Source organism: Oncorhynchus keta, chromosome 34 (assembly GCF_023373465.1).
Source record: "Oncorhynchus keta strain PuntledgeMale-10-30-2019 chromosome 34, Oket_V2, whole genome shotgun sequence".
Taxonomy (NCBI): Eukaryota; Metazoa; Chordata; class Actinopteri; order Salmoniformes; family Salmonidae; genus Oncorhynchus; species Oncorhynchus keta.
Window position 1 is genome coordinate 57,589,457 of NC_068454.1, and position 22,137 is coordinate 57,611,593.

The window sequence follows — 22,137 nt, forward strand, 5'->3', positions numbered from 1 at the left end:
GCCTGTTAGCGATTAGCCTGTTAGCAAATACATTCTTGTCCAGAGCGATTTACATTAGTGAGTGCATACATTTTCATACTGTTCCCCCTGTGGGAATTGAACTCACAACCCTGGCGTGCCATGCTCTACCAACTGAGCTACACACAAATAGCATTAGTCATCCACTCAACATTGCATCAGAAATTACAACAACAACAAACAAAAATAATTTTGGCCAAATTCTATAAACCTACTGCAAAACAATTCTAGCTTAATGGATTTTGTCATGTGAGCTGTAAGCGCTGTAACTAACCCCCTGCACCAGGTTTATTGGGTTTATCCCCAGCACTGAAAGCCTGTGGTCAGGATAATTCTGTACTGAACCATATTTTCCCCCCGAGGGTGTCGGATGACATCACTTGAGTGCTGAGGTAATTGCTCAATAATCACAGGAAGATAGCCTTTATTACACAATCATGGACATCTAATGCTGTGTTTGTGTTCATACCCCTGAAAATGGTCATAAACTACTTCAAATGCTCTATGGTAGATAGAAACACATACTAATGGGCATAGGTGGAAAAAGTACCCAATTGTCATACTTGCATAAATGTAAAGAAACTTAGTAGAAAATGACTCAAGTAAAAGTGAAAGTTACCCAGTAAAATACTAAGGTAAAAGTCTAAAAGTATTTGGTTTTAAATATACTAAGGTATCGAAAGTAAATGTAACTGCAAAATATACTTAAGTAGTAACAGTAAAAGTATAAATCATTTCAAATTGCTTATATTCAGCAAACCAGGCGGCACTGTTTTCTAGTTTTGTTTAATTGACAGATAGCCAGGGGCACGGTTCCACACTCAGGCATCTTTACAAATGAAGTATTCCTGTTTAGTGAGTCCGCCAGATCAGAGTCAGTAGGGATGACCAGGGATGTTCACTTGATAAGTGCTTGAATTTGACAATTGTCCTGTCCTGCTAATAAGCATTCAAAATGTTACGATTACTTTAGGGTGTCATGTAAAATGTATGGAGTAAAAAGCACATTATTTTCTTTAGGAATGTAGTGAAGTAAAAAATAAACGTTTTCAAAAATCTAAATTTTAAAGTAAAGTACAGATACCCCCAAAAACTTCTTATCTCGTACTTTCAATTATTTTTACTTAAGTACTTTACACCACTGCTAATGGGCAGCCATTTTCACACCCTTTCCTTTGTTACTGGTAACACCACATTATAGGGTGACTTACCTTTATTAGGTTTGGGGCTAGGACTTGAGCCAGGCATGGGCAACGTCGGTGTAGCAGGTGACTTCGGGATGACGTCCAGTTTTGTGTGGGTCCCCACTTTCTTTTCTTTGTCCTTTTTCATGTCGGTTTCCATTATCTGGGCTGGGCCTGTTTTATAGGGGCTTGTCAACCCCTCAGCGTCTTCCTTTGTGGGGTTTGGGTCCTGAGCCGGGTGGGGAGCTGGTCGGAGAAAGGGAGAGGAAGAAGCCAGGTGAGAAAATGGCAGAGTGAGAAGCGTTAACACACCACAATATAGTGATGGAATTCAACCTGTCCTCATTCCAAAACAGCAGCTTGTCTGGAAGTGGGTCTGAGTGATGTTGTATTGCTCTACTTTATAGTCTCTAGAAGGAAACAGGGGCAACAGGTGGAATCAAGGTTGATTAGGAAACCCCTTGTCCATGGAGGAACTTTATATAGCACAATGCTTATGATCATAAAATGCTTAGGATCCCATAACATGCAAATGATCGTAACGCAAATACCTGCAGTTCACTGTACATACATACTGTACCAGCAAGTCATAGTATGAGATCAAAATGCGTTGTGGTCTCTGCTGAGCTACTCAACTAACTCTCAGCCTCGATAATGTAAAACAATAAACACAAGAATGATAAAGCACATCATGACAATAACGATATGATATACAGTGGGGCAAAAAAGTATTTAGTCAGCCACCAATTGTGCAAGTTCTCCCACTTAAAAATATGAGAGAGGCCCGTAATTTTGATCATAGGTACACTTCAACTATGACAGACAAAATGAGAAGAAAAAAATCCAGAAAATCACATTGTAGGATTTTAATGAATTTATTTCCAAATTATGGTTGAAAATAAGTATTTGGTCAACTACAAACAAGCAAGATTTCTGGCTCTCACAGACCTGTAACTTCTTCTTTAAGAGGCTCCTCTGTCCTCCACTCGTTACCTGTATTAATGGCGCCTGTTTGAACTTGTTATCAGTATAAAAGACACCTGTCCACAACCTCAAACAGTCACACTCCAAACTCCACTATGGCCAAGATCAAAGAGCTGTCAAAGGACACCAGAAACAAAATTGTAGACCTGCATACCTGCACCAGGCTGGGAAGACTGAATCTGCAATAGGTAAGCAGCTTGGTTTGAAGAAATCAACTGTGGGAGCAATTATTAGGAAATGGAAGACATACAAGACCACTGATAATCTCCCTCGATCTGGGGCTCAACGCAAGATCTCACCCCGTGGGGTCAAAATGATCACAAGAACGGTGAGCAAAAATCCCACAACCACACGGAGGGACCTAGTGAATGACCTGGGACCAAAGTAACAAAAGCCTACCATCAGTAACACACTACGCCGCCAGGGACTCAAATCCTGCAGTGCCAGACATGTCCCCCTGCTTAAGCCAGTACATGTCCAGGCCCGTCTGAAGTTTGCTAGAGAACATTTGGATGATCCAGACAAAGATTGGGAGAATGTCATATGGTCAGATGAAACCAAAATATAACTTTTTGGTAAAAACTCAACTCGTCATGTTTGGAGGACAAAGAATGCTGAGTTGCATCCAAAGAACACCATACCTACTGTGAAGCATGGGGTGGAAACATCATGCTTTGGGGCTGTTTTTCTGCAAAGGGACCAGAACGACTGATCCGTGTAGAGGAAATAATGAATGGGGCCATGTATCGTGAGATTTTGAGTGAAAACCTCCTTCCATCAGCAAGGGCATTGAAGATGAAACGTGGCTGGGTCTTTCAGCATGACAATGATCCCAAACACACCGCTGGGGAACGAAGGACTGGCTTCGTAAGAAGCATTTCAAGGTTCTGGAGGGGCCTACCAGTCTCCAGATCTCAACCCCATAGAACATCTTTGGAGGGAGTTGAAAATCTGTGTTGCCCAGCAACAGCCCCAAAACATCACTGCTCTAGAGGAGATCTGCATGGAGGAATGGGCCAAAATACCAGCAACAGTGTGTGAAAACCTTGTGAAGACTTACAGAAAACGTTTGACCTCTGTCATTGCCAACAAAGGGTATATAACAAAGTATTGAGATACACTTTTGTTATTGACCAAATACATATTTTCCACCATAATTTGCAAATAAATTCATTAAAAATCCTACAATGTGATTTTCTGGATTTTTTTTCTCATTTTGTCTTTCATAGTTGAAGTGTACCTATGATGAAAATTACAGGCCTCTCTCATCTTTTTAAGCGGGAGAACTTGCACAATTGGTGGCTGACTAAATACTTTTTTGCCCCACTGTACATCTCACCCACTGGCAAACCTTAAGAGTCTAAATGACTCAAGATATGCTTAGTCCACTAAGCACTCTAATAGCTACAAGATCTCGGTTCGCTGGTCTGCTTCTCTAACTTTACCCCACGCTGCTCTCCCAGATCGTCCGGCTGATTCATCGACAGTCAGGGCTGAGTGAATTCTCTCCCTGGCAGAACAAACAAGGCAATTGCCTGTCAGCCTCTTGATGATTCTACCGGGGAGGAGCGGATTGATTTAGAGAGAGGGGGGGGACAAAATACATGCAGGTTCCTCTCTTTATGACAAAAGTCATCCTTAATTTAGCCAAACAGAACATTTTAAAGGTGTAGTTTCATACTAAAAAGTATTGTCTGTCTTTTTGAGTATACTGAACACGGATTAGGTGGCACAAAGTTTGTTATTGTGTGTGTACAGCTTAATTGGGCCTTGATTGTGTGTGTATTTCATCCTGTGACCACAATGGAATCACAGGTTGCACCTGCAAAAACCTTTAGGCATAGAAACAGTTGGACAGGGTGTTGGTTGCGAGAGCTCTACGACTGGGTGAGTGCCTCAGTGGCAGTGTGACTCACACTTGGCAGCTTGAGCCTGAAGCTCCCTGCTCAAACATAACTTTGCCCAGGCTCTGGAGGCCTCACAAAGTCCTAGGGGGGAATATTTGGCTCCTTTGTCCACTCAGCACTGTCGCCCTACATTCCTTATGCAACACTCAGCATTGAGACGAGTTTCTTCCACATAGTCTCTCAGGGTAAACACTGGGGCAACATGCTTTAAATTATTCATTCAGGGCTAAAAACAATGACGGTGGAGGAGGTATGTCACAAAGGACCACAGACAGGAGATGTACTCTCTTCTGTGCAACACAGTGGCAAGTATGACAATGCCACACAGCGCAGCAATGCTGGAAGAAGCAAATAGTGTATGACTTTGGGAAGTCATTATGATGTACTTAGTATCGAACCTAGTTGCATGTAGCCTATATAGTATAGCTATATTGTTTTGAATTGTACTCTGATACTGAACAGTCGGCGGGTATAGAAATTGAATGACTAGAATGGTCATGCCCATCTAGCCATTCTATTTCTATGGGAACAAGTCTCCTCCATATTGACATTGTCGTTCTCAGTCACCTGCCATCTGTCGTACAGTCTACCTCAATCAATCAATCAAATGTATTTATAAAGCCCTTCTTACATCAGCTGATGTCACAAAGTGCCGTACAGAAACCCCGCCTAAAACACGGTGGCTAGGAAAAACTCCCGAGAAAGGCCTAGGAGACACACACCTGGCACAGAGAGACAGACACAGGCAGTGATGAAAATAAGACTGGCATTCGGGCAATCTGCTGCTTACCTCCGCAAATAAGAGAGTCAACAGGGAGGACCAATGCATTATTACCAGAAAAAAAAGAAGGACCCACTCCATGAAGCATAGCGTACAGTGGGGAGAACAAGTATTTGATACACTGCCCGATTTTGCAGGTTTTCCAACTTACAAAGCATGTAGAGGTGGGTATTGTTATCATAGGTACAATTCAACTGTGAGAGATGGAGTCTAAAACAAAAATCCAGAAAATCACATTGTATGATTTTTAAGACCAACCAGCTGAGATGAGACAGATACACCGCGGTCTCCTTTTGAAAGCCTGCCACTGTTAAGTACTGGGCCAGCGAGGTGGATGAGCTTAGTGATATACTCAGGGAGAGAGGAGCCATTGTGTGGCACTGGGCCTGCTGCCAAACCCACTGCAATGACCGGGAGAAGAGTCAGAGGGTAAGATATATAGAGAGGGGGAAACAGAAAGAGGGCACAGAGCGAGGGCAGAGATAGGGGGGGGGAGAAAGAGGGAGAGGGAGAGAGCAAGAGAGAGAAGAAATATAAAAAGGGAGGTATATGGAGAAAGGGAGAGAGAAACAGAAAGAGGGACAGAGAGAGAACGCGTGCAGAGGATGACAACTAGAATCCCTCATCATAAGGGGAGTTAGTAGGTGGCCAAATTAGATGCACACCACAAACCCCATGTGAAACCAAACAAATAAGTGAAAATAAGTTCAACCAAAACAGAAAGCCTAGCCTACCCAGAATAAAAACAGAACTGCATGTCCTGACAGAATAACACTGAGTGAAGGAATCACACAGCTTCCCCATTCGAGAGCAAAAGTAGATGGCAGAGCCCATATATAATTGCGGGTTTGAGACTATTTTGGCTAAAGCCAAATGGGTGAAGTCACTCTCAAGTCTCAACCACCCCAAATTCCCACCACCGGGCTTCCTTTTCCTTCCCCCTCTCTCCTCCCTCTTATGCTCTGACAATGTGGGAGCTTGTGATGTCATCCACATGGGACAGTGAGAAATCTGGAACTATGTAATGATCAAGCTAACCCCCCTTTCCACCCTGGCTCCGTCACAGACTTCAGACAAAGACAGACCACATCTCAATGGATCAAACTGACTCACGAGGTGGAGACAAAGTGTCCCGAAGAGACAATATCACAATGCCCCAAAACCAAACTCCTGATGTGCCCTTTTGAGTGGATGAGAAAGTGTTTTCAATCCACTTTAACAATAGCTTTGATTGCTTTGCATTTGATCTTTTTATATAAAAAGCAATCCCTGCCTCTCTCAGTGATCTAGTAGCCGGGTTAGAAAATTGCAGTCATATTGAGCAAAGTTATTCAACTAACGTTGTGAACCCCAGCCAACACATCACACAACCGCAACACTGGTAGGTGAAAAAAATACACTCACCCCCCCCACCCCCCTTCTTACTATTTTACCCTACTTCACATATAGTCACACACGTACGTGTTACATTCCCTGGGCTGGATATGGCAAGGTAGAATCCAAAGGTCACAGTCTTTGACAGACAGAAACTGTGTTGCTCTCATATACCCCTGAGGGAGCATATCAAAGCAAACTCATTAACACCTGAGGACTATTGTCATCAACAACACAATGGGTAGCAGTGCTGAGTGCGACCGCTCTGATAATCTGTGTTGGTATATACAGTGTAGAGTCTATGATGTAAATGTGCAAGAAAGCCCGGTCTGCAGGAACAGTGTGTAGGCTGAATACAAATGAAACCTTAAGCGTAAGCGAAAGCGTAAGAGTTGGAGGAAATGAGAGGTGTTGTTTTGTGTTGTGCTGCAGGCCAGGGGAGGTTTGGCTAATTAATATTCCATGGTGTTTTGGTGCAGTGGATAGAAACGAGGGACATTATGGACGTGATATTCTGGCTGCCTGCATCCCTGCGCTTCCCAACAACAGAGAAAGGATGGCTGATGCAAAGACCAAGAGAATAGACACTCTGTTGGTCTCACTGAATAATATCCCCGGGACCACCCATACGTAGAATGTATGCACACATGACTGTAAGTCGCTTTGGATAAAAGCGTCTGCTAAATGGCATATATATATATATATATAATATTCTATGTGGTATTGACATTTAGTCATCCGTGCCCAGAGTATGAGTGCTGATCTAGGATCAGTTTGGACTTTGATATCATCATGAATAAGATGACATGGACAAACAGGACCTGATCCTAGATCAGCACTCCTACTCTAAGATGCTTTATGAATACAGGCCCTGAGCAACAAGCCTGGTAACTCCATGCCAGTTACCCTGACCGCAAACAGGATTGGGGCAAAGCACAGCAACCAATCGCTAACACGCTACTCGCTGTGCTTTTCAAAATGCAAATCCGATATTTGCACAGATGTACTCAATGAATTCCGATATAACCATTACTTGATTTACTGTCGAGTAGCCATTCAAATGCTTCCTTCTGGCGTCGCACAGCGACCCAAGTCATCTGAGCGTAAGCACGTGAAAAACAACTTCTAAAAAGGGAATGCAATAAGCATGTCATGAGGTAGACACTGCTGTCCAACCGGTGTGTTTTCAAGTGCGAATTGTCTTCGAAATAGCTGTTTCACAATCATTCCGCCACGTTACTACTCGCAGAATAAACTGGAACTTTGTTGAGTGAGCAATAGGCACGTTCTTTGTTTGGTCTCTCTACATTTTGAAGAGACCAAATACAGTACCTTGAAGCACTCCCTTTTCGCCATTACCTTCACAGTACTGTAATGTCTCCCCTGAATCTTTCTACCCTGGGAGAACCTACAGTCAAAACCCATGAGAGAGCCTTTCTCCCTCTTTACAAGGCGGTCACCATTTACATGATTTATAATACATGTTGCATAAATCAATCCACAGCCACCTCTCTACTCAGCACGGAAAATCCCTTTGGCACAGTATATCATTGAGGGAGAATCGATAAAAAGAGAGAACAAGGCAAGGCATTTACAGTGCAATTCAATGCTCGATAACAGCATTTTACGCGTGCACACACACACTTAATGTGTTTTTATGCTACTTGGAGTGTTCCTACCACTCCAACAGCCGCCTTGCACAGACCCTGAGAAGTGCCACTAGAATCAGTCAAAATAATGAACACTATGACACTGCAGATTTCCATGTTGACGGGTCGCTACTTTCTATCAAACCTGGGTTCAAATACTATTTTAAATCTTTCAAATACTTTGAGAATTTGCTTCAGCCTGCCTGGAGTACACGATAGGCAGTTTTTGTACTTGTTTCGACTATTCTAAAATGGTCCCATTGTGCCAGTCAAGCTCAATCAAACACAGCTAAAGTACTTGAAATGCTTTCGAATAGTATTCGAGCACAGGCCTGCAATGGCTATATATAGACAAACAGTGAAAAGCAGAGGGGTGGGCAGGCCAGGCCAGGGCCTAGAAGGTTGGACAGACGAGTATCAGGAATCTGAGGCATGCTGGTCCTGTACACTGGGGCGTCCAGTTCACGCCGTCTGTCTGTGTGTCTGCCCTGTACTCCATGACCTCTCTCTCTAGGCCCTCTGTGTCCCCCGTGTCCAGCGTGTGTCAAACCAGTGTCTTATGTGTGTTTTTTCCCTGCAAGACACATAAGACAGGAAAGCTACTGTTACACTTACAACCCTTACAAAAACAAACACCGCAAAAGAAATCACACAGGCACACTCGTACATTACACACAAACAACCATACTCATTGAATTAAATCTTACGTCTCGTCTTATCTTAAATGGCATGTTAAGAATCAACGGGCAGCAGAGCAGCTCTAATTTGTCTCACCGTGTCTTCCTGTCGGAGGCAGGGGAGAAGACTGAGGAGTGTTGTGGTTCCAAAATAAGCTATGTAGAGCTCTTCGTTAAATAGCCTTTTCCAATCACCTCAATTATTTATGAGATGCTGTCTAAAGCCAAGCCTATATCGGCAAGGGACCACAAAAGCTCTTGAGGGAGAGACCAGTGCCCAATGTGCATGCTCAGGGCAAGGTAATGCTAATACTATATCGCTGAATGTTCTTTCTTTTTTTTTAACATTTGCAAACATTTCTACAAACCTGTTTTTACTTTGCCATTATGGGGTATTGTGTGTAGATTGATGATGGGAAAAAACTATACAGCAAAGAGTGAGTTCATGTTTAAGTTATTACTCAGCACTGTCAACACTTTGTATTCAACACTTTTACCAGCCATAAAATGCTCATTCTTCCTATTTCCACTCAGAGCTACAACAAGCACTGCAGCAGTAATGAATGAGTAGGAACGTGTATCTATAGGCTTGCGTTGTTGTTATTATTAGTGGCTTGGGTCTTTTTTAATATCGAGGAGTATTTCACTTTCTCTGTTCATAGGAGTAACAACAACAAAATGATGCGGTGCGACTCGAGTTTTGCCATCAGCTGGAAGACAGTGTCTCTTTTTGGTCTACTGAGGAAAGGGAAAGCGTAGGGACGTTAAGAGGCAAACCTTCAGTCTGCTGCTCTCTCCCTCTACTGAGACTGACCATCAGATACAGGCACCATCAGCCCAGTAAAATAAAAATAAAAAGCTAATTATATAAATGTATGCTCACTCAGCTGTGCCTCACAAGTAATACAACAACGGATCTATTACCGGTGTGATCATATAGTCTAACTGAAATTTTGAATTATAATTTAAAAACATGTCCAGAATAACAATGCATTGGAAGGGCAATTCAAGCTAATATGCGGTGATATTGTATTGGGCCTATAGCTTACTGCACAAACATCATTGCTACAGTACTGTTTTTAATGGGTTAATGTTGCATAGGCTTACGTTTTTTAAGTCGTGTTGTAAAAAAATCTGAGCTATAGATCCTGGCTTGCATTTTGACTCACAAAGTGATCTTGCCCCAGAAATGGTTGTTGACCACTGTTCTAGAGTTTTTCCTGTTAACGCTATCAACGTTTCCCTTTACCTTCGCAATTGTGATTGAATCAACGCAATATTAGCCATTTTCAGTGCAACATACTGAAACAAAACAAACTATGCAATATATTTTGTTGTAAGCAGAAAGCATCGGACTAGGATTCTATTGCATTGACACGGACTACTCAGCCCGTACTCTACACAGACCGGTGCGGCATAAACAATCAGAGTTGCAGTAGGCCTATATGCAAATAGACCATTGCCATATATGGATCTGTGCCATTTACTTAGAACTGGACTGTGTTTACAGCATGAGCGGTAGTGAGTAGATTAGCTTATTTTGAGATCAAAGCAAAAGCTGCATGTAGCAACATATGCACATTGAGCTTTTTATTGTCTTAAAGGGGCAGTGTAGTATTTTGATACAGGCTTGAATAAGATAAGTAGCCAATAGGAAGAGGGTAGCATGAGTTGTCTGAATGTCACGACTTCCGCCGAAGTCGGCCCTTCTCCTTGTTCGGGTGGGGTTCGGCGGTCGACGTCACCGGCTTTCTAGTCACTACCGATCCATTTTTCTGTTTTGTTTTGTCTGATTACACACACACCTGTTTTACATGCCCTCATTACATTCCATATTTAACCATCTGACATACATTTCTGTTCTGTCCATGATTGTTCATGTCGTTAGTGGTTGTGTTTGTGTTAGAGTTGTGTTGTATGTTCCTATTTGGAATTTTGCTTTATTCTTTTAGTAAACTCAGTTGGATTACTCCATACCTGTGTCCTGCGCCTGACTCCGCTTTCACTCTGCACCCAGTCGCTGACAGAATCATGGACCATTCAAATGGAATCAGCAGGTACAGCCAGCCCTTCTCTCCCAGTAGAGGAGCGCGTTCAGCAGCACGCGACCATGTTAAACCGGCTAGGGACAGCCATGGATCGCGTGTTGCAAACTATGGACAGATGGGAGAGAGGAATCTTTCCTGTCAACGCTACTACACCTCCACCCGCGCCTAAACCTACACCGATGTCCACCCCTCTGTCGTCAAGTCCCAGTGGGATTCAGCTCTCGCTCCCAAGAGCGTATGACGTATCAGTTACCGGGTGCCAGGGGTTCCTACTGCAGCTGGAGCTCTACCTGGCAGCTGTTTAGCCGGCTCCTTCCGGACGCAAGAAAGTGGGCGCTCTCATCTCCTGCATGACTGGAAAAGCCCTGGAGTGGGCCAACGCCATCTGGGGAAGGGAAGGTTCGACTCTGGATGACTACGAGGACTTCTCCCGCCGCGTCCAGGCAGTTTTTGATCAACCACCTGAAGGGAGAGTGGCGGGAGAGAGTTAAGTCCTTAGTGATGTGGAACTAGAAGCTCTCAAACCGCTTCACCACAGCCCCGTCAATGTGGACAGAGGTGTGCTCGGCCCTGCGTTTCCTGTAGTCCACGATCAGCTCCTATGTCTTGCTGACATTGATGGAGAGGTTGTTGTCCTGGCACCACACTGCCAGGGCACTGACATCCTCCCTATAGGCTGTCTCATCGTCATTGGTGATCAGGCCAACCACCGCCATGTCATCCGCAAACTTAATGATGGTGTTGGAGGGAGGTGTTCAGACCTAGGGTCCTTAGCTTAGTGATGAGCTTGAAGAGCATTACGGTGTTGAACGCTGAGCTATAGTCAATGAACAGTATTCTCACATAGGTGTTCCTTTTGTCCAGGTGGGAGAGGGCAGTATGGAGTGCAATAGAGATTGCATCATCTGTGGATCTGTTGGGGCAACCTGCGAATTGGAGTAGGTCCATGGTGTCTGGGATGATGGTGTTGATGTGAGCCATGACCAGCCTTTCTATGGTCATTTAGACAGGTTACCATGGTGTTCTTGGATACAGGGACTATGGTGGTCTGCTTGAAACATGTAGGTTTTACAGACTGGGTCAGGGAGAGGTTGAAAATATCAGTGAAAACAATTTCCAGCTGGTCAGCGCATGCTCTAAGTACGTGTCCTGGTAATACGTCTGGCCTCGCTGCCTTGTGCCTCGCTGCCTACCTCACATCGGCTACAGAGAGTGAGATCACACAGTCATCCGGAACAGCTGGTGCACTAATGCATGGTTCAGTGTTGCTTGCCTCGAAGCGAGCATAGAAGGAATTTAGCTCATCTGGTAGGCTCGCTTCACTGGGCAGCTCGTGGCTGGGTTTGCCTTTGTAATCCATGATAGTTTGCAAGCCTGCCACAGCCGACGAGCATTACAGCTGGCGTAGTAGGATTAGATCTTAGTCCTATATTGACATTTTGACTGTTCGATGGCATGTCGGAGGTCGTAGCGGGATTTCTTATAAGTGCCCGGATTAGTGTCCCGCTCCTTGAAAGTGGCAGCTGTAGCATTTACCTCAGTGCGGATGTCACCTGTAAATCATGGCTGATTGGGATTTGTACGTACGGTCACTGTTGGGATGACGTCGTCGATGCACTTATTAATGAAGCCGGTGACTGACGTGATAAACTCCTCAATGTTCCTGGAACATATTCCAGTCTGTGCTAGCGAAACAGTCCTGTAGCTTAGCATATGGTTCATCAGACCACTTCCGTATTGAGCGAGTCACAAGTACTTCCTGTTTGAGTTTTTGCTTGTAAGAAGGAATCAGATAGAGTTATGATCAGATTTGCCAAATGGAGGAGGGCAAGAGAGAGATTTGTATGCGTTTCTATGTGTGGAGTAAAGGTGATCTAGAGTTTTTTCACCTCTGGTTGCACAGGTGACATGCTGGTAAAAATAAGGTAAAACAGATTTCAGTTAACCTGCATTAAAATCACTGGCCACTAGGGGCGTCCCCTCTGGTATCAGAATACAGAGGTTTGGTCTGTTTAAAGAGGCTGAGGACATCAGGGCTTTGCTGCACTGCATCTTTTCCAGGTCCAGAGGTAAATTGTACATTCACTGCTCTGCCTCTTCTAAGTGGCTTTCCATATCATGGTCTGGCTGGGAAAACGGCTGCATATAGTAGCTGCTGATGCCACTGATGCCACTGAGATGCCAATTCCCTCAATGTGAGTGAGTCATACCAAATACTTGTCTCAAATCAAAGCACTTTACATAAAAATTACTGATGTGATATATTTGATAAAAAAATGACAGAAAAGGCCCCAAGGTCTGACAATCAAAAAATACAAAAAACATTTACGCATGCGTGTTTCTATTTTCAAAGCCCAAAATACATATGAAAGCTGTAAATGCCATCAAACAATAAACAGGTCATGATTGTGTCCTTGACAAGTTGATCCCTTTAGAATGTAAGGTATTTCATATCTCAACACTGTTCACTCGGGCCTTAAGTAACTGCCTAAATCAGCTGTGCCAATCTGGGTGCCTGAGGCCCTGGCAGTTGTAAAAAAAAGTGTTCCACACCCTGTCTGTTGGCTACCTGTTCTTCAAACTCCGGCTCATGTGATTGTGAGATTGTGAGGCGGCGTCATCATGCAGTCATTGAGGAACAAAGAGCAATGATGTTGTCTCATCCACAACACAAACATATGACTCAAACTCCAAAGTATGACAAAAATTAGTCCCAAAAACATTACTCAATTACAGCTGAGAGGAGATTGTGTCTTTGGAAGCAAACCATCACAAAAGGCAATGGGAATGTGAAACTAAGAAATGCCCTAGCCTGGTCCCAGATCAGTTTGTGCCGTCTTTAGTGCCTTGTCACGCCAAACAACGACCATAGGATTTATCAAGAAAACATATATCGGACCAGACTTGGATTCCCGCTATCCACAGCAAAGAACATGGGTAAAACCCATGTAGAACAGGGCTCCGGGCAGCCGAGCGGAAATGGAGGAAAACTCGCCTCCCTGCGGACCTGGCATCCTTTCACTCCCTCCTCTCTACATTTTCCTCCTCTGTCTCTGCTGCTAAAGCCACTTTCTACCACTCTAAATTCCAAGCATCTGCCTCTAACCCTAGGAAGCTCTTTGCCACCTTCTCCTCCCTCCTGAATCCTCCTCCCCTCCCCCCTCCTCCCTCTCTGCAGATGACTTCGTCAACCATTTTGAAAAGAAGGTCGGCGACATCCGATCCTCGTTTGCTAAGTCAAACGACACCGCTGGTTCTGCTCACACTGCCCTACCCTATGCTCTGACCTCTTTCTCCCCTCTCTCTCCAGATGAAATCTCGCGTCTTGTGACGGCCGGCCGCCCAACAACCTGCCCGCTTGACCCTATCCCCTCCTCTCTTCTCCAGACCATTTCCGGAGACCTTCTCCCTTACCTCACCTCGCTCATCAACTCATCCCTGACCGCTGGCTACGTCCCTTCCGTCTTCAAGAGAGCGAGAGTTGCACCCCTTCTGAAAAAACCTACACTCGATCCCTCCGATGTCAACAACTACAGACCAGTATCCCTTCTTTCTTTTCTCTCCAAAACACTTGAACGTGCCGTCCTTGGCCAGCTCTCCGCTATCTCTCTCAGAATGACCTTCTTGATCCAAATCAGTCAGGTTTCAAGACTAGTCATTCAACTGAGACTGCTCTTCTCTGTATCACGGAGGCGCTCCGCACTGCTAAACTAACTCTCTCTCCTCTGCTCTCATCCTTCTAGACCTATTGGCTGCCTTCGATACTGTGAACCATCAGATCCTCCTCTCCACCCTCTCCTAGTTGGGCATCTCCGGCGCGGCCCACGCTTGGATTGCGTCCTACCTGACAGGTCGCTCCTACCAGGTGGCGTGGCGAGAATCTGTCTCCTCACCACGCGCTCTCACCACTGGTGTCCCCCAGGGCTCTGTTCTAGGCCCTCTCCTATTCTCGCTATACACCAAGTCACTTGGCTCTGTCATAACCTCACATGGTCTCTCCTATCATTGCTATGCAGACGACACACAATTAATCTTCTCCTTTCCCCCTTCTGATGACCAGGTGGCGAATCGCATCTCTGCATGTATGGCAGACATATCAGTGTGGATGACGGATCACCACCTCAAGCTGAACCTCGGCAAGACGGAGCTGCTCTTCCTCCCGGGGAAGGACTGCCCGTTCCATGATCTCGCCATCACGGTTGACAACTGTTGTTGTGTCCTCCTCCCAAAGCGCTAAGAACCTTGGCGTGATCCTGGACAACACCCTGTCGTTCTCAACTAACATCAAGGCGGTGGCCCGTTCCTGTAAGTTCATGCTCTACAACATCCGCAGAGTACGACCCTGCCTCACACAGGAAGCGGCGCAGGTCCTAATCCAGGCACTTGTCATCTCCCGTCTGGATTACTGCAACTCGCTGTTGGCTGGGCTCCCTGCCTGTGCCATTAAACCCCTACAACTCATCCAGAACGCCGCAGCCCGTCTGGTGTTCAACCTTCCCAAGTTCTCTCACGTCACCCCGCTCCTCCGCTCTCTCCACTGGCTTCCAGTTGAAGCTCGCATCCGCTACAAGACCATGGTGCTTGCCTACGGAGCTGTGAGGGGAACGGCACCTCAGTACCTCCAGGCTCTGATCAGGCCCTACACCCAAACAAGGGCACTGCGTTCATCCACCTCTGGCCTGCTCGCCTCCCTACCACTGAGGAAGTACAGTTCCCGCTCAGCCCAGCCAAAACTGTTCGCTGCTCTGGCCCCCCAATGGTGGAACAAACTCCATCACGACGCCAGGACAGAGGAGTCAATCACCATCTTCCGGAGACACCTGAAACCCCACCTCTTTAAGGAATACCTAGGATAGGATAAAGTAATCCTTCTCACCCCCCTTAAAAGATTTAGATGCACTATTGTAAAGTGGCTGTTCCACTGGATGTCATAAGGTGAATGCACCAATTTGTAAGTCGCTCTGGATAAGAGCGTCTGCTAAATGACTTAAATGTAATGTAAATGTAGATCCTGGTCCCAGGACATCAACCAATTAGATCAGATACAAACACAGCCGGTCACTCATCTGCACCCAAACATCAAATCCCGGGTATTATCATGGGCACCGGCATGACCCAGGACATGATGGAAATATAGGACAGGGAGGGAATGAAATATTCATAGATCCAAGCATTGCTCTCTCAAGCACATCTCTCTTCCCGTCTCCTGCCAAACCAGGCAAAATAGGACCGAGCACAGCAAGACAACCACTGGTAATAAATCAGGGCTAGTGATATGTGGACTTGGAACTGACTCGCAAAATAGAAGCCCAAGCATAAAAATAAACTTCAAACTCAACTTGCCAGAAAAAGAGCACTGAGTAAACAGGGTGGGAACTCTCTCTTGGTTCTCTTGCAAAAATGGAAATGAGGCAAACAACAGGCTAGGAAACAGCATCGTGTCCCGAACCGTGAAATCAGAGAGTGGAAAGGGAAAAGAGCTGCACCGAAAAAAGAGTAAAAAGGAACTCGGGAGGCCGCAAGAGAATAGGTCTGCATCTCATTTGAATGGGACAGGGAACTAATGAATTACCTCACCGTCACCCCCCTCACTCCTCTCTCGGCCCCCACAATCTCACCCCGGATGGGGTGATGTAAGGGGCTATGAAGGGGCCCCAGACAAATTGGAAGAGCAGTGTAAACAACAACAACAAATTCTGTGCCAGAAGGCTCTCACTGTGTGTGTGTGTGTGTGTGTGTGTGTGTGTGTGTGTGTGTGTGTGTGTGTGTGTGTGTGTGTGTGTGTGTGTGTGTGTGTGTGTGTGTGTGTGTGTGTGTGTGTGTGTGTGTGTGTGTGTGTGTGTGTGTGTGTGTGTGTGTGTGTGTGTGTGTGTGTGTGTGTGTGTGTGTGTGTGTGTGTGTGTGTGTGTGTGTGTGTGTGTGTGTGTGTGTGTGTGTGTGTGTGTGTGTGTGTGTGTGTGTGTGTGTGTGTGTGTGTGTGTGTGTGTGTGTGTGTGTGTGTGTGTGTGTGTGTGTGTGTGTGTGTGTGTGTGTGTGTGTGTGTGTGTGTGTGTGTGTGTGTGTGTGTGTGTGTGTGTGTGTGTGTGTGTGTGTGTGTGTGTGTGTGTGTGTGTGTGTGTGTGTGTGTGTGTGTGTGTGTGTGTGTGTGTGTGTGTGTGTGTGTGTGTGTGTGTGTGTGTGTGTGTGTGTGTGTGTGTGTGTGTGTGTGTGTGTGTGTGTGTGTGTGTGTGTGTGTGTGTGTGTGTGTGTGTGTGTGTGTGTGTGTGTGTGTGTGTGTGTGTGTGTGTGTGTGTGTGTAATAAAAGTTCCAACTATCGGGCTTGCCAGCCTGCGAAATGAGTGTATTTGTTTTCAAGTTCCTAGAGTTCAAGCGACGATGGGTGCGAGAGAGAAATAGATAACAGATAAATCGCTAACTCACGTGTACACAGTTTCATTCGGCATTAGCACAATCAACACAACATTGCAGGTTACTTTTTAATAACTCCACAAAATAGAATTGCTTTCTTGTGCCTGACATTTTGCTAACTGCTTTCCTCCCAAGCTCTGTCATCCTTTTCAAAGACAGCGTGGTGATGAAATGTCCAGCAGACGCACACACACACACACACACACAAACAAACACACACACACACACACACCAGTATTTGATTGGTTGAGATACCCAGCAGTAATAGGGAGTGATAGGACCTTCACACTCAAGCCACCCTCAACTGGATAACTGGTCCATGCAGCTTGGCTGCCATCCATTCATAACTGAGCAGTCTATCCAGCAGTCAGCCATGGCAACCTGCTACAACACCCCCTTGGGGGTTGGGAGCAGCAGCCCAGATTAATCCTCCACTGGTCTATGAGAGGTGGCCTCATGGCACCAAATACACCCCTGTCACAACGTGTTTACACAGAGGCGGGACGGGGCATTTAGCTAGGAGGAGTAACTGTTGAGTAGCTGTAAATGGTGCGGACTTGAGTTTCGATGTGTACAAACCCTCTACAAACAAGCTCAGCCGATTGTGCCAAAGTCCCCGTAATTGAACAGTCAATATTTAGTGGAGCGTTTGAAGACGGACCTCAAGATGTACCTGACTAGCAGGGATCTCGTTGACAACGCTGTTCTAGGAAGTGAGTAGTGACTGGCTGGCTGGGTAACATACAAAATGGACGTATCAAAAACAATACGAAAATGACATGAAAAGGGGAAAGAAAAAAACAGTAACAAAGAGTAATGCAATAGTGAAATTAACGCAGTATCACATTCCAAGCCCAACACAGCCCTATCAGAGACTTAAACTGGTAGATAGGGGGGGTTTACATCAGATAATCAGATACAGTCTAAACAGCCATGCTTACAATAGAGACTTCAATCGCATGACCTTGTTGTTGGCCAGATGGCCATTTACAAAAACTGGCTGTGCCTGGATGGCTGGTTTGTCAAGACAAAACCACATTGAACATCTCTGCTTTCTGCTATTCTTCTTGTCTCTGTACATCCCCAACGAGTGACACAGCCAAAATTCCTATCCTCTCCCAGAGGGTCAGCAGTGGTTTGGAGCCAGCAGACGGCGAGACGAAACAAAAGAGCTGGTTCAAACTGTTTCTCTGTGGAAAAGCAGACGACAACGCTAAATTCCACACGCTTGCACATGCTGTGGCTAGATCGTACACGGATGAAAACCAGGCGCCATATTGGTGTCATTTCGTGTTATTGTGACTTTGTTGATAGATGCTGGAGATGTCTGGGACTATGGGTGTTCCCGCGTGAGGTTGTTTCGTTCAAACATAAGTCCTTTTCAGGGCCATTACTTCAGGCAAACGACATCAGGTTCCAGCAGTAATCATGTGAACAGTCTCAACACCAAACATACAATAAAGGAGAGAGAGTCCAAAAGTCCTTGTTCGTTACTGTATGGTGTTAGGGTTTTTAAGGTCCCGCCCAACTGTTCAGAGATTCTCTGCATAATGGAAAGAGCTCTAATTATAGCTTCCACAAGAACACAATAGACCATAAGAGTAATGTGTAATCTCTCAAGGTCTAGACTCTTAGAAAAAAAAGGTTCCAAAAGGGTTATTTGGATGTCCCCATAGGAGAACCCTTTTTGGTTCCAGGTAGAAACCATTTTATGTTCCATGAAGAACCCTCTGTGGAAAGGGTTTTACATGGAACTCAAAGGGGTTCTACCTGGAGCCAAACGGATTCTACTTGGAACCAAAAAGAGTTCTTCAAAATGTCCTGCAAAAAATATGAGGTTTAGTGCCAAAAGGAGCCCTTGTTCAATATTCTCCAATGGGAGAAATGTTTTTCCTGTAGTCCCGCCCATTAAGTGCTGTCAATACATATCACCCAACATACCAGTTACAGCCCATCAGAGCTGCTAACAGGGGAAAGGGTCTGTCTGTCCGCCTATCGGCTCTTTCACAACAGATGAGATCATTACACTGCCTGACACACCAGAGCGTTCTTTGCGCTCAACTCAGCTGTGAGTTTAAAAAACACCATGGACTCAGTTATGGCTATCATAAACGTTACGCAATCAACATCTAGCCCGCAACATCGCTTGTTGCGGAAGTCTGCTGAGCATCATGATCTACTTTTACGTAATGACGTTCGGTGGCTAAGCAAGGGTAACAACGCTTTCAAGAGAGCAGCCCGTGTGCGCTCAGGGAGGAGAGAGTTGCTTTTGCTTGCTCTGGCGAAAACGCTTGATTTGACCCCCAAACAAATGCTCCATTTCCCTACACTGCGCAACTACATTCAGTCATCATCAGTACAGATCAGTCCTGTGATGTCTGAGTTTTTAGATAAACTGAAAGCTAACTTTGCAACGAGATTTGAAAAGTTTAAGTCCCCATAGAGGTTGTGCTGTTTGTTATAGGGACCCGTTCTGTACTGATACGGGGTGAGAGAGACTTCTCCGCAAAAGCTAGTTAACTGAGACGTGCCATGCATAACAGGTTTCTATATGTAAAAATAATTTAAAAAACTAGACAAAGAAAATAACAAAATAATAAAGAAATAGAAAATAGAACAGAATATGATGCTGGTCAAGTGAGATATGCCATTCATAAAATACTTCCTATGTGTAAACAAAAACAAAAGATGAAGTTATGTCTGTAAAAAGGACAGGAAAGTAGAAATGATTTAATGTGATGCAGGTCAACTGTGTTATAAGTACAAATGTGTTCCATTTTTTAAACAATTTGATGCACTGAATAAGGCTAATCTTAAAGCACTTCAAATGAACTTTTAGCAACATTTAACTTGAATAAAAGTGCTTTATAAGATTATAATTGTGCTAGTGAATCGTTTAATAAACGACTACCACAACATTTGGTTCAAGATATTTCTGACAAGATGGCCACCACCACCACCAACTGATCTTTCTGATCGGTGCAGGGGGGAGAACACATTGAGGTGGCCTATAAGAACAGTACCAATTCCTTTAGCTGAACAGGGCCTGGGTCTAATATTAGCTGATGGGTCTGGTGACTGGGACTTTAAGAAGAGAGCACAGAGCAGCCTGTCTGGGCTATTTTGAGAGGAGAGGAAATGGCAAGATAGGAAGCAGCTATGGAGTTCAGAGCTAGTTTCTTACCATAGCCCTTCACATTCAGCAACGACCTAGTCAGGGAAGTGGGTTACAGCTGTTTGGTGATATAATTAGGCCACGGCACCACGCCATGCGCTCAGAGTTATTCTGAAGTTACTTAGGAGTGACAGAGATAGAGAAAGAGAGAGAGAATGGGGGGGTGGGAAGAGAGAATTAAAAAGAGGAAGGTTTGTAAATAGCCGATGTGTGCGTTTCATAGCCCCTGGTGTTTTGAGAGTGAGGGGTCAGGCGGTCAGCTATTAGACAGCATGTGGCTCTGGTATTCGGTCACTTCCTCTCTGTGTCCTTTCGGTTTGAAATTCCTATGTAGCACACTGTCGAGACCTTACAACAGTGTTTATCCAATGTGTTGGATGACACATTCATGAGCTCTTCAGACAATCTACATTTATAAACCTGGATGTATACAGCAGTTACCATTATTTTATAGGGAACCACTCCACCATAAATTAGCTGTTTGTATTAGATTGTATGTTACATTTAACTCAGCCACTCAATTTACTTCAAAGCACTTTGTTGTCATCTGCTATTAGCCTTTAATCACTATATCTGAAGCGTTGGAGTTAAAGGTCCAATGATAGGTGTAGAAGCATCTGAAACATCAATGGTCTCTTATTTCAGAAGGCTAGTATTATGTGGGGAAGACCAAAGGGATTGAAGAGGCTACCCCAACTGCCAGGCCCTGTTAAAAGCGTGACTAATAACATATTTAATGGGGCTGTGAATGCGCATGAATACACATACAACTCAAGTGCTTAAGAGACCAAATTAACTTCATAAGCATGGGTTGACAAAAAAAACATTCATTTTAAATCACATTCATTTTAAAAGCAATGGTCTTGCTCCCGAATTAACATAAACAATGTTTGGTTCTAGTTCTGGCAGCAAAATTCAGAGCATAAAAGGTTGAAAGGTAAAAAAAATAACTATTGTATAAAAATAACAAAAAAATAACTACTGTGTATGTAAAATGTGTATAAGATGTATAAATTGAAGGTAAAAGCCGAAGTGTTTATTAGTTTACTCCAATTGGGGGATCGGCGGTAGGGTTTGCGGGGAATAATAATTAAGGTATATTCTTTTTAAAAGTATGTATGTCTATATAGGTATGTGTATGTATTTATGTGTATATGTATGCATGTGTGTATGGATATATATATATTTACCAAAACAATATATGGGGGATTGGAAAGGATGCAGACAATTACATTGATGGAACCAATATTCTTTCCACAATATTAAGCAGATCCACCCATTAAAAAAAAATAATTTTAAAAAAGCAATGGCCTTGCTCCCGAATTAACATAAACAATGATCGGTTCTAGTTCTGGCAGCAAAATTCAGAGCATAAAAGGTTGAAAGGTAACTATTTCCGCCGTTTTCACTCTAAACATTTATGTTTTTGTTTACCTTTTGAGCGTGTCTGAGGCGGAATTCCACAAACGTGCATCAATAAAACCTATTATCAGCTAAATATAATGACGCTTAGTCGTTACCTTAAGTGGGGTCAAAAGTTCCCAAAAATAAACAGAAACTGCGTGTGATTAATTCAGTCAAAAACACTTAAATATCCACACAGTTTGCACAGTTTGAGTGCTGGTTTCCAGTGAGGTGGGCTAGAAGGCTACCTCCACTCCCCTGTGAGAAGTCAGTGTCTGAGGTAAGTGTGAATGGTGTGATTTACACCAGCTGGGTGCTGTAGAGGGGTCCATAGCTGACATAATGCTATCTCTATGTGTGGGGATTCGGAAGTTTAGCCCTGGTGAAGATATCTTTTCACTGAGCTCTCCTTCATCTCTTTACCTCTTCTCCCCCATCTCTTTACCTCTTCTCCCCCATTTCTTTACCTCTTCTCCCCCATTTCTTTACCTCTTCTCTCCCATCTCTTTACCTCTTCTCCCCCATCT

General features: G+C 44.5%; 1 protein-coding gene across 8 annotated transcripts in view; it reads right to left on the reverse strand.

Moving 5' to 3' along the window:
- LOC118367355 (MAP7 domain-containing protein 1-like) overlaps nt 1-22,137 on the reverse strand; it is a 68,164-nt gene that overhangs the window by 35,898 nt on the left and 10,129 nt on the right. For 7 of the 8 annotated variants that reach the window (XR_008090371.1, XM_035750733.2, XM_035750736.2 and 4 more), the window contains exon 2: nt 1,230-1,448. Coding sequence is in view for 7 of the 8 variants with exons in the window: in XM_035750733.2 (XP_035606626.1) it covers nt 1,230-1,448 (219 nt within the window). In the remaining variant the exon portion in view is untranslated. Of the gene's footprint in view, nt 1-1,229; nt 1,449-3,631; nt 8,472-22,137 lie in introns of all 8 variants that reach the window. The other variant, XM_052494140.1, reaches the window with a different exon arrangement.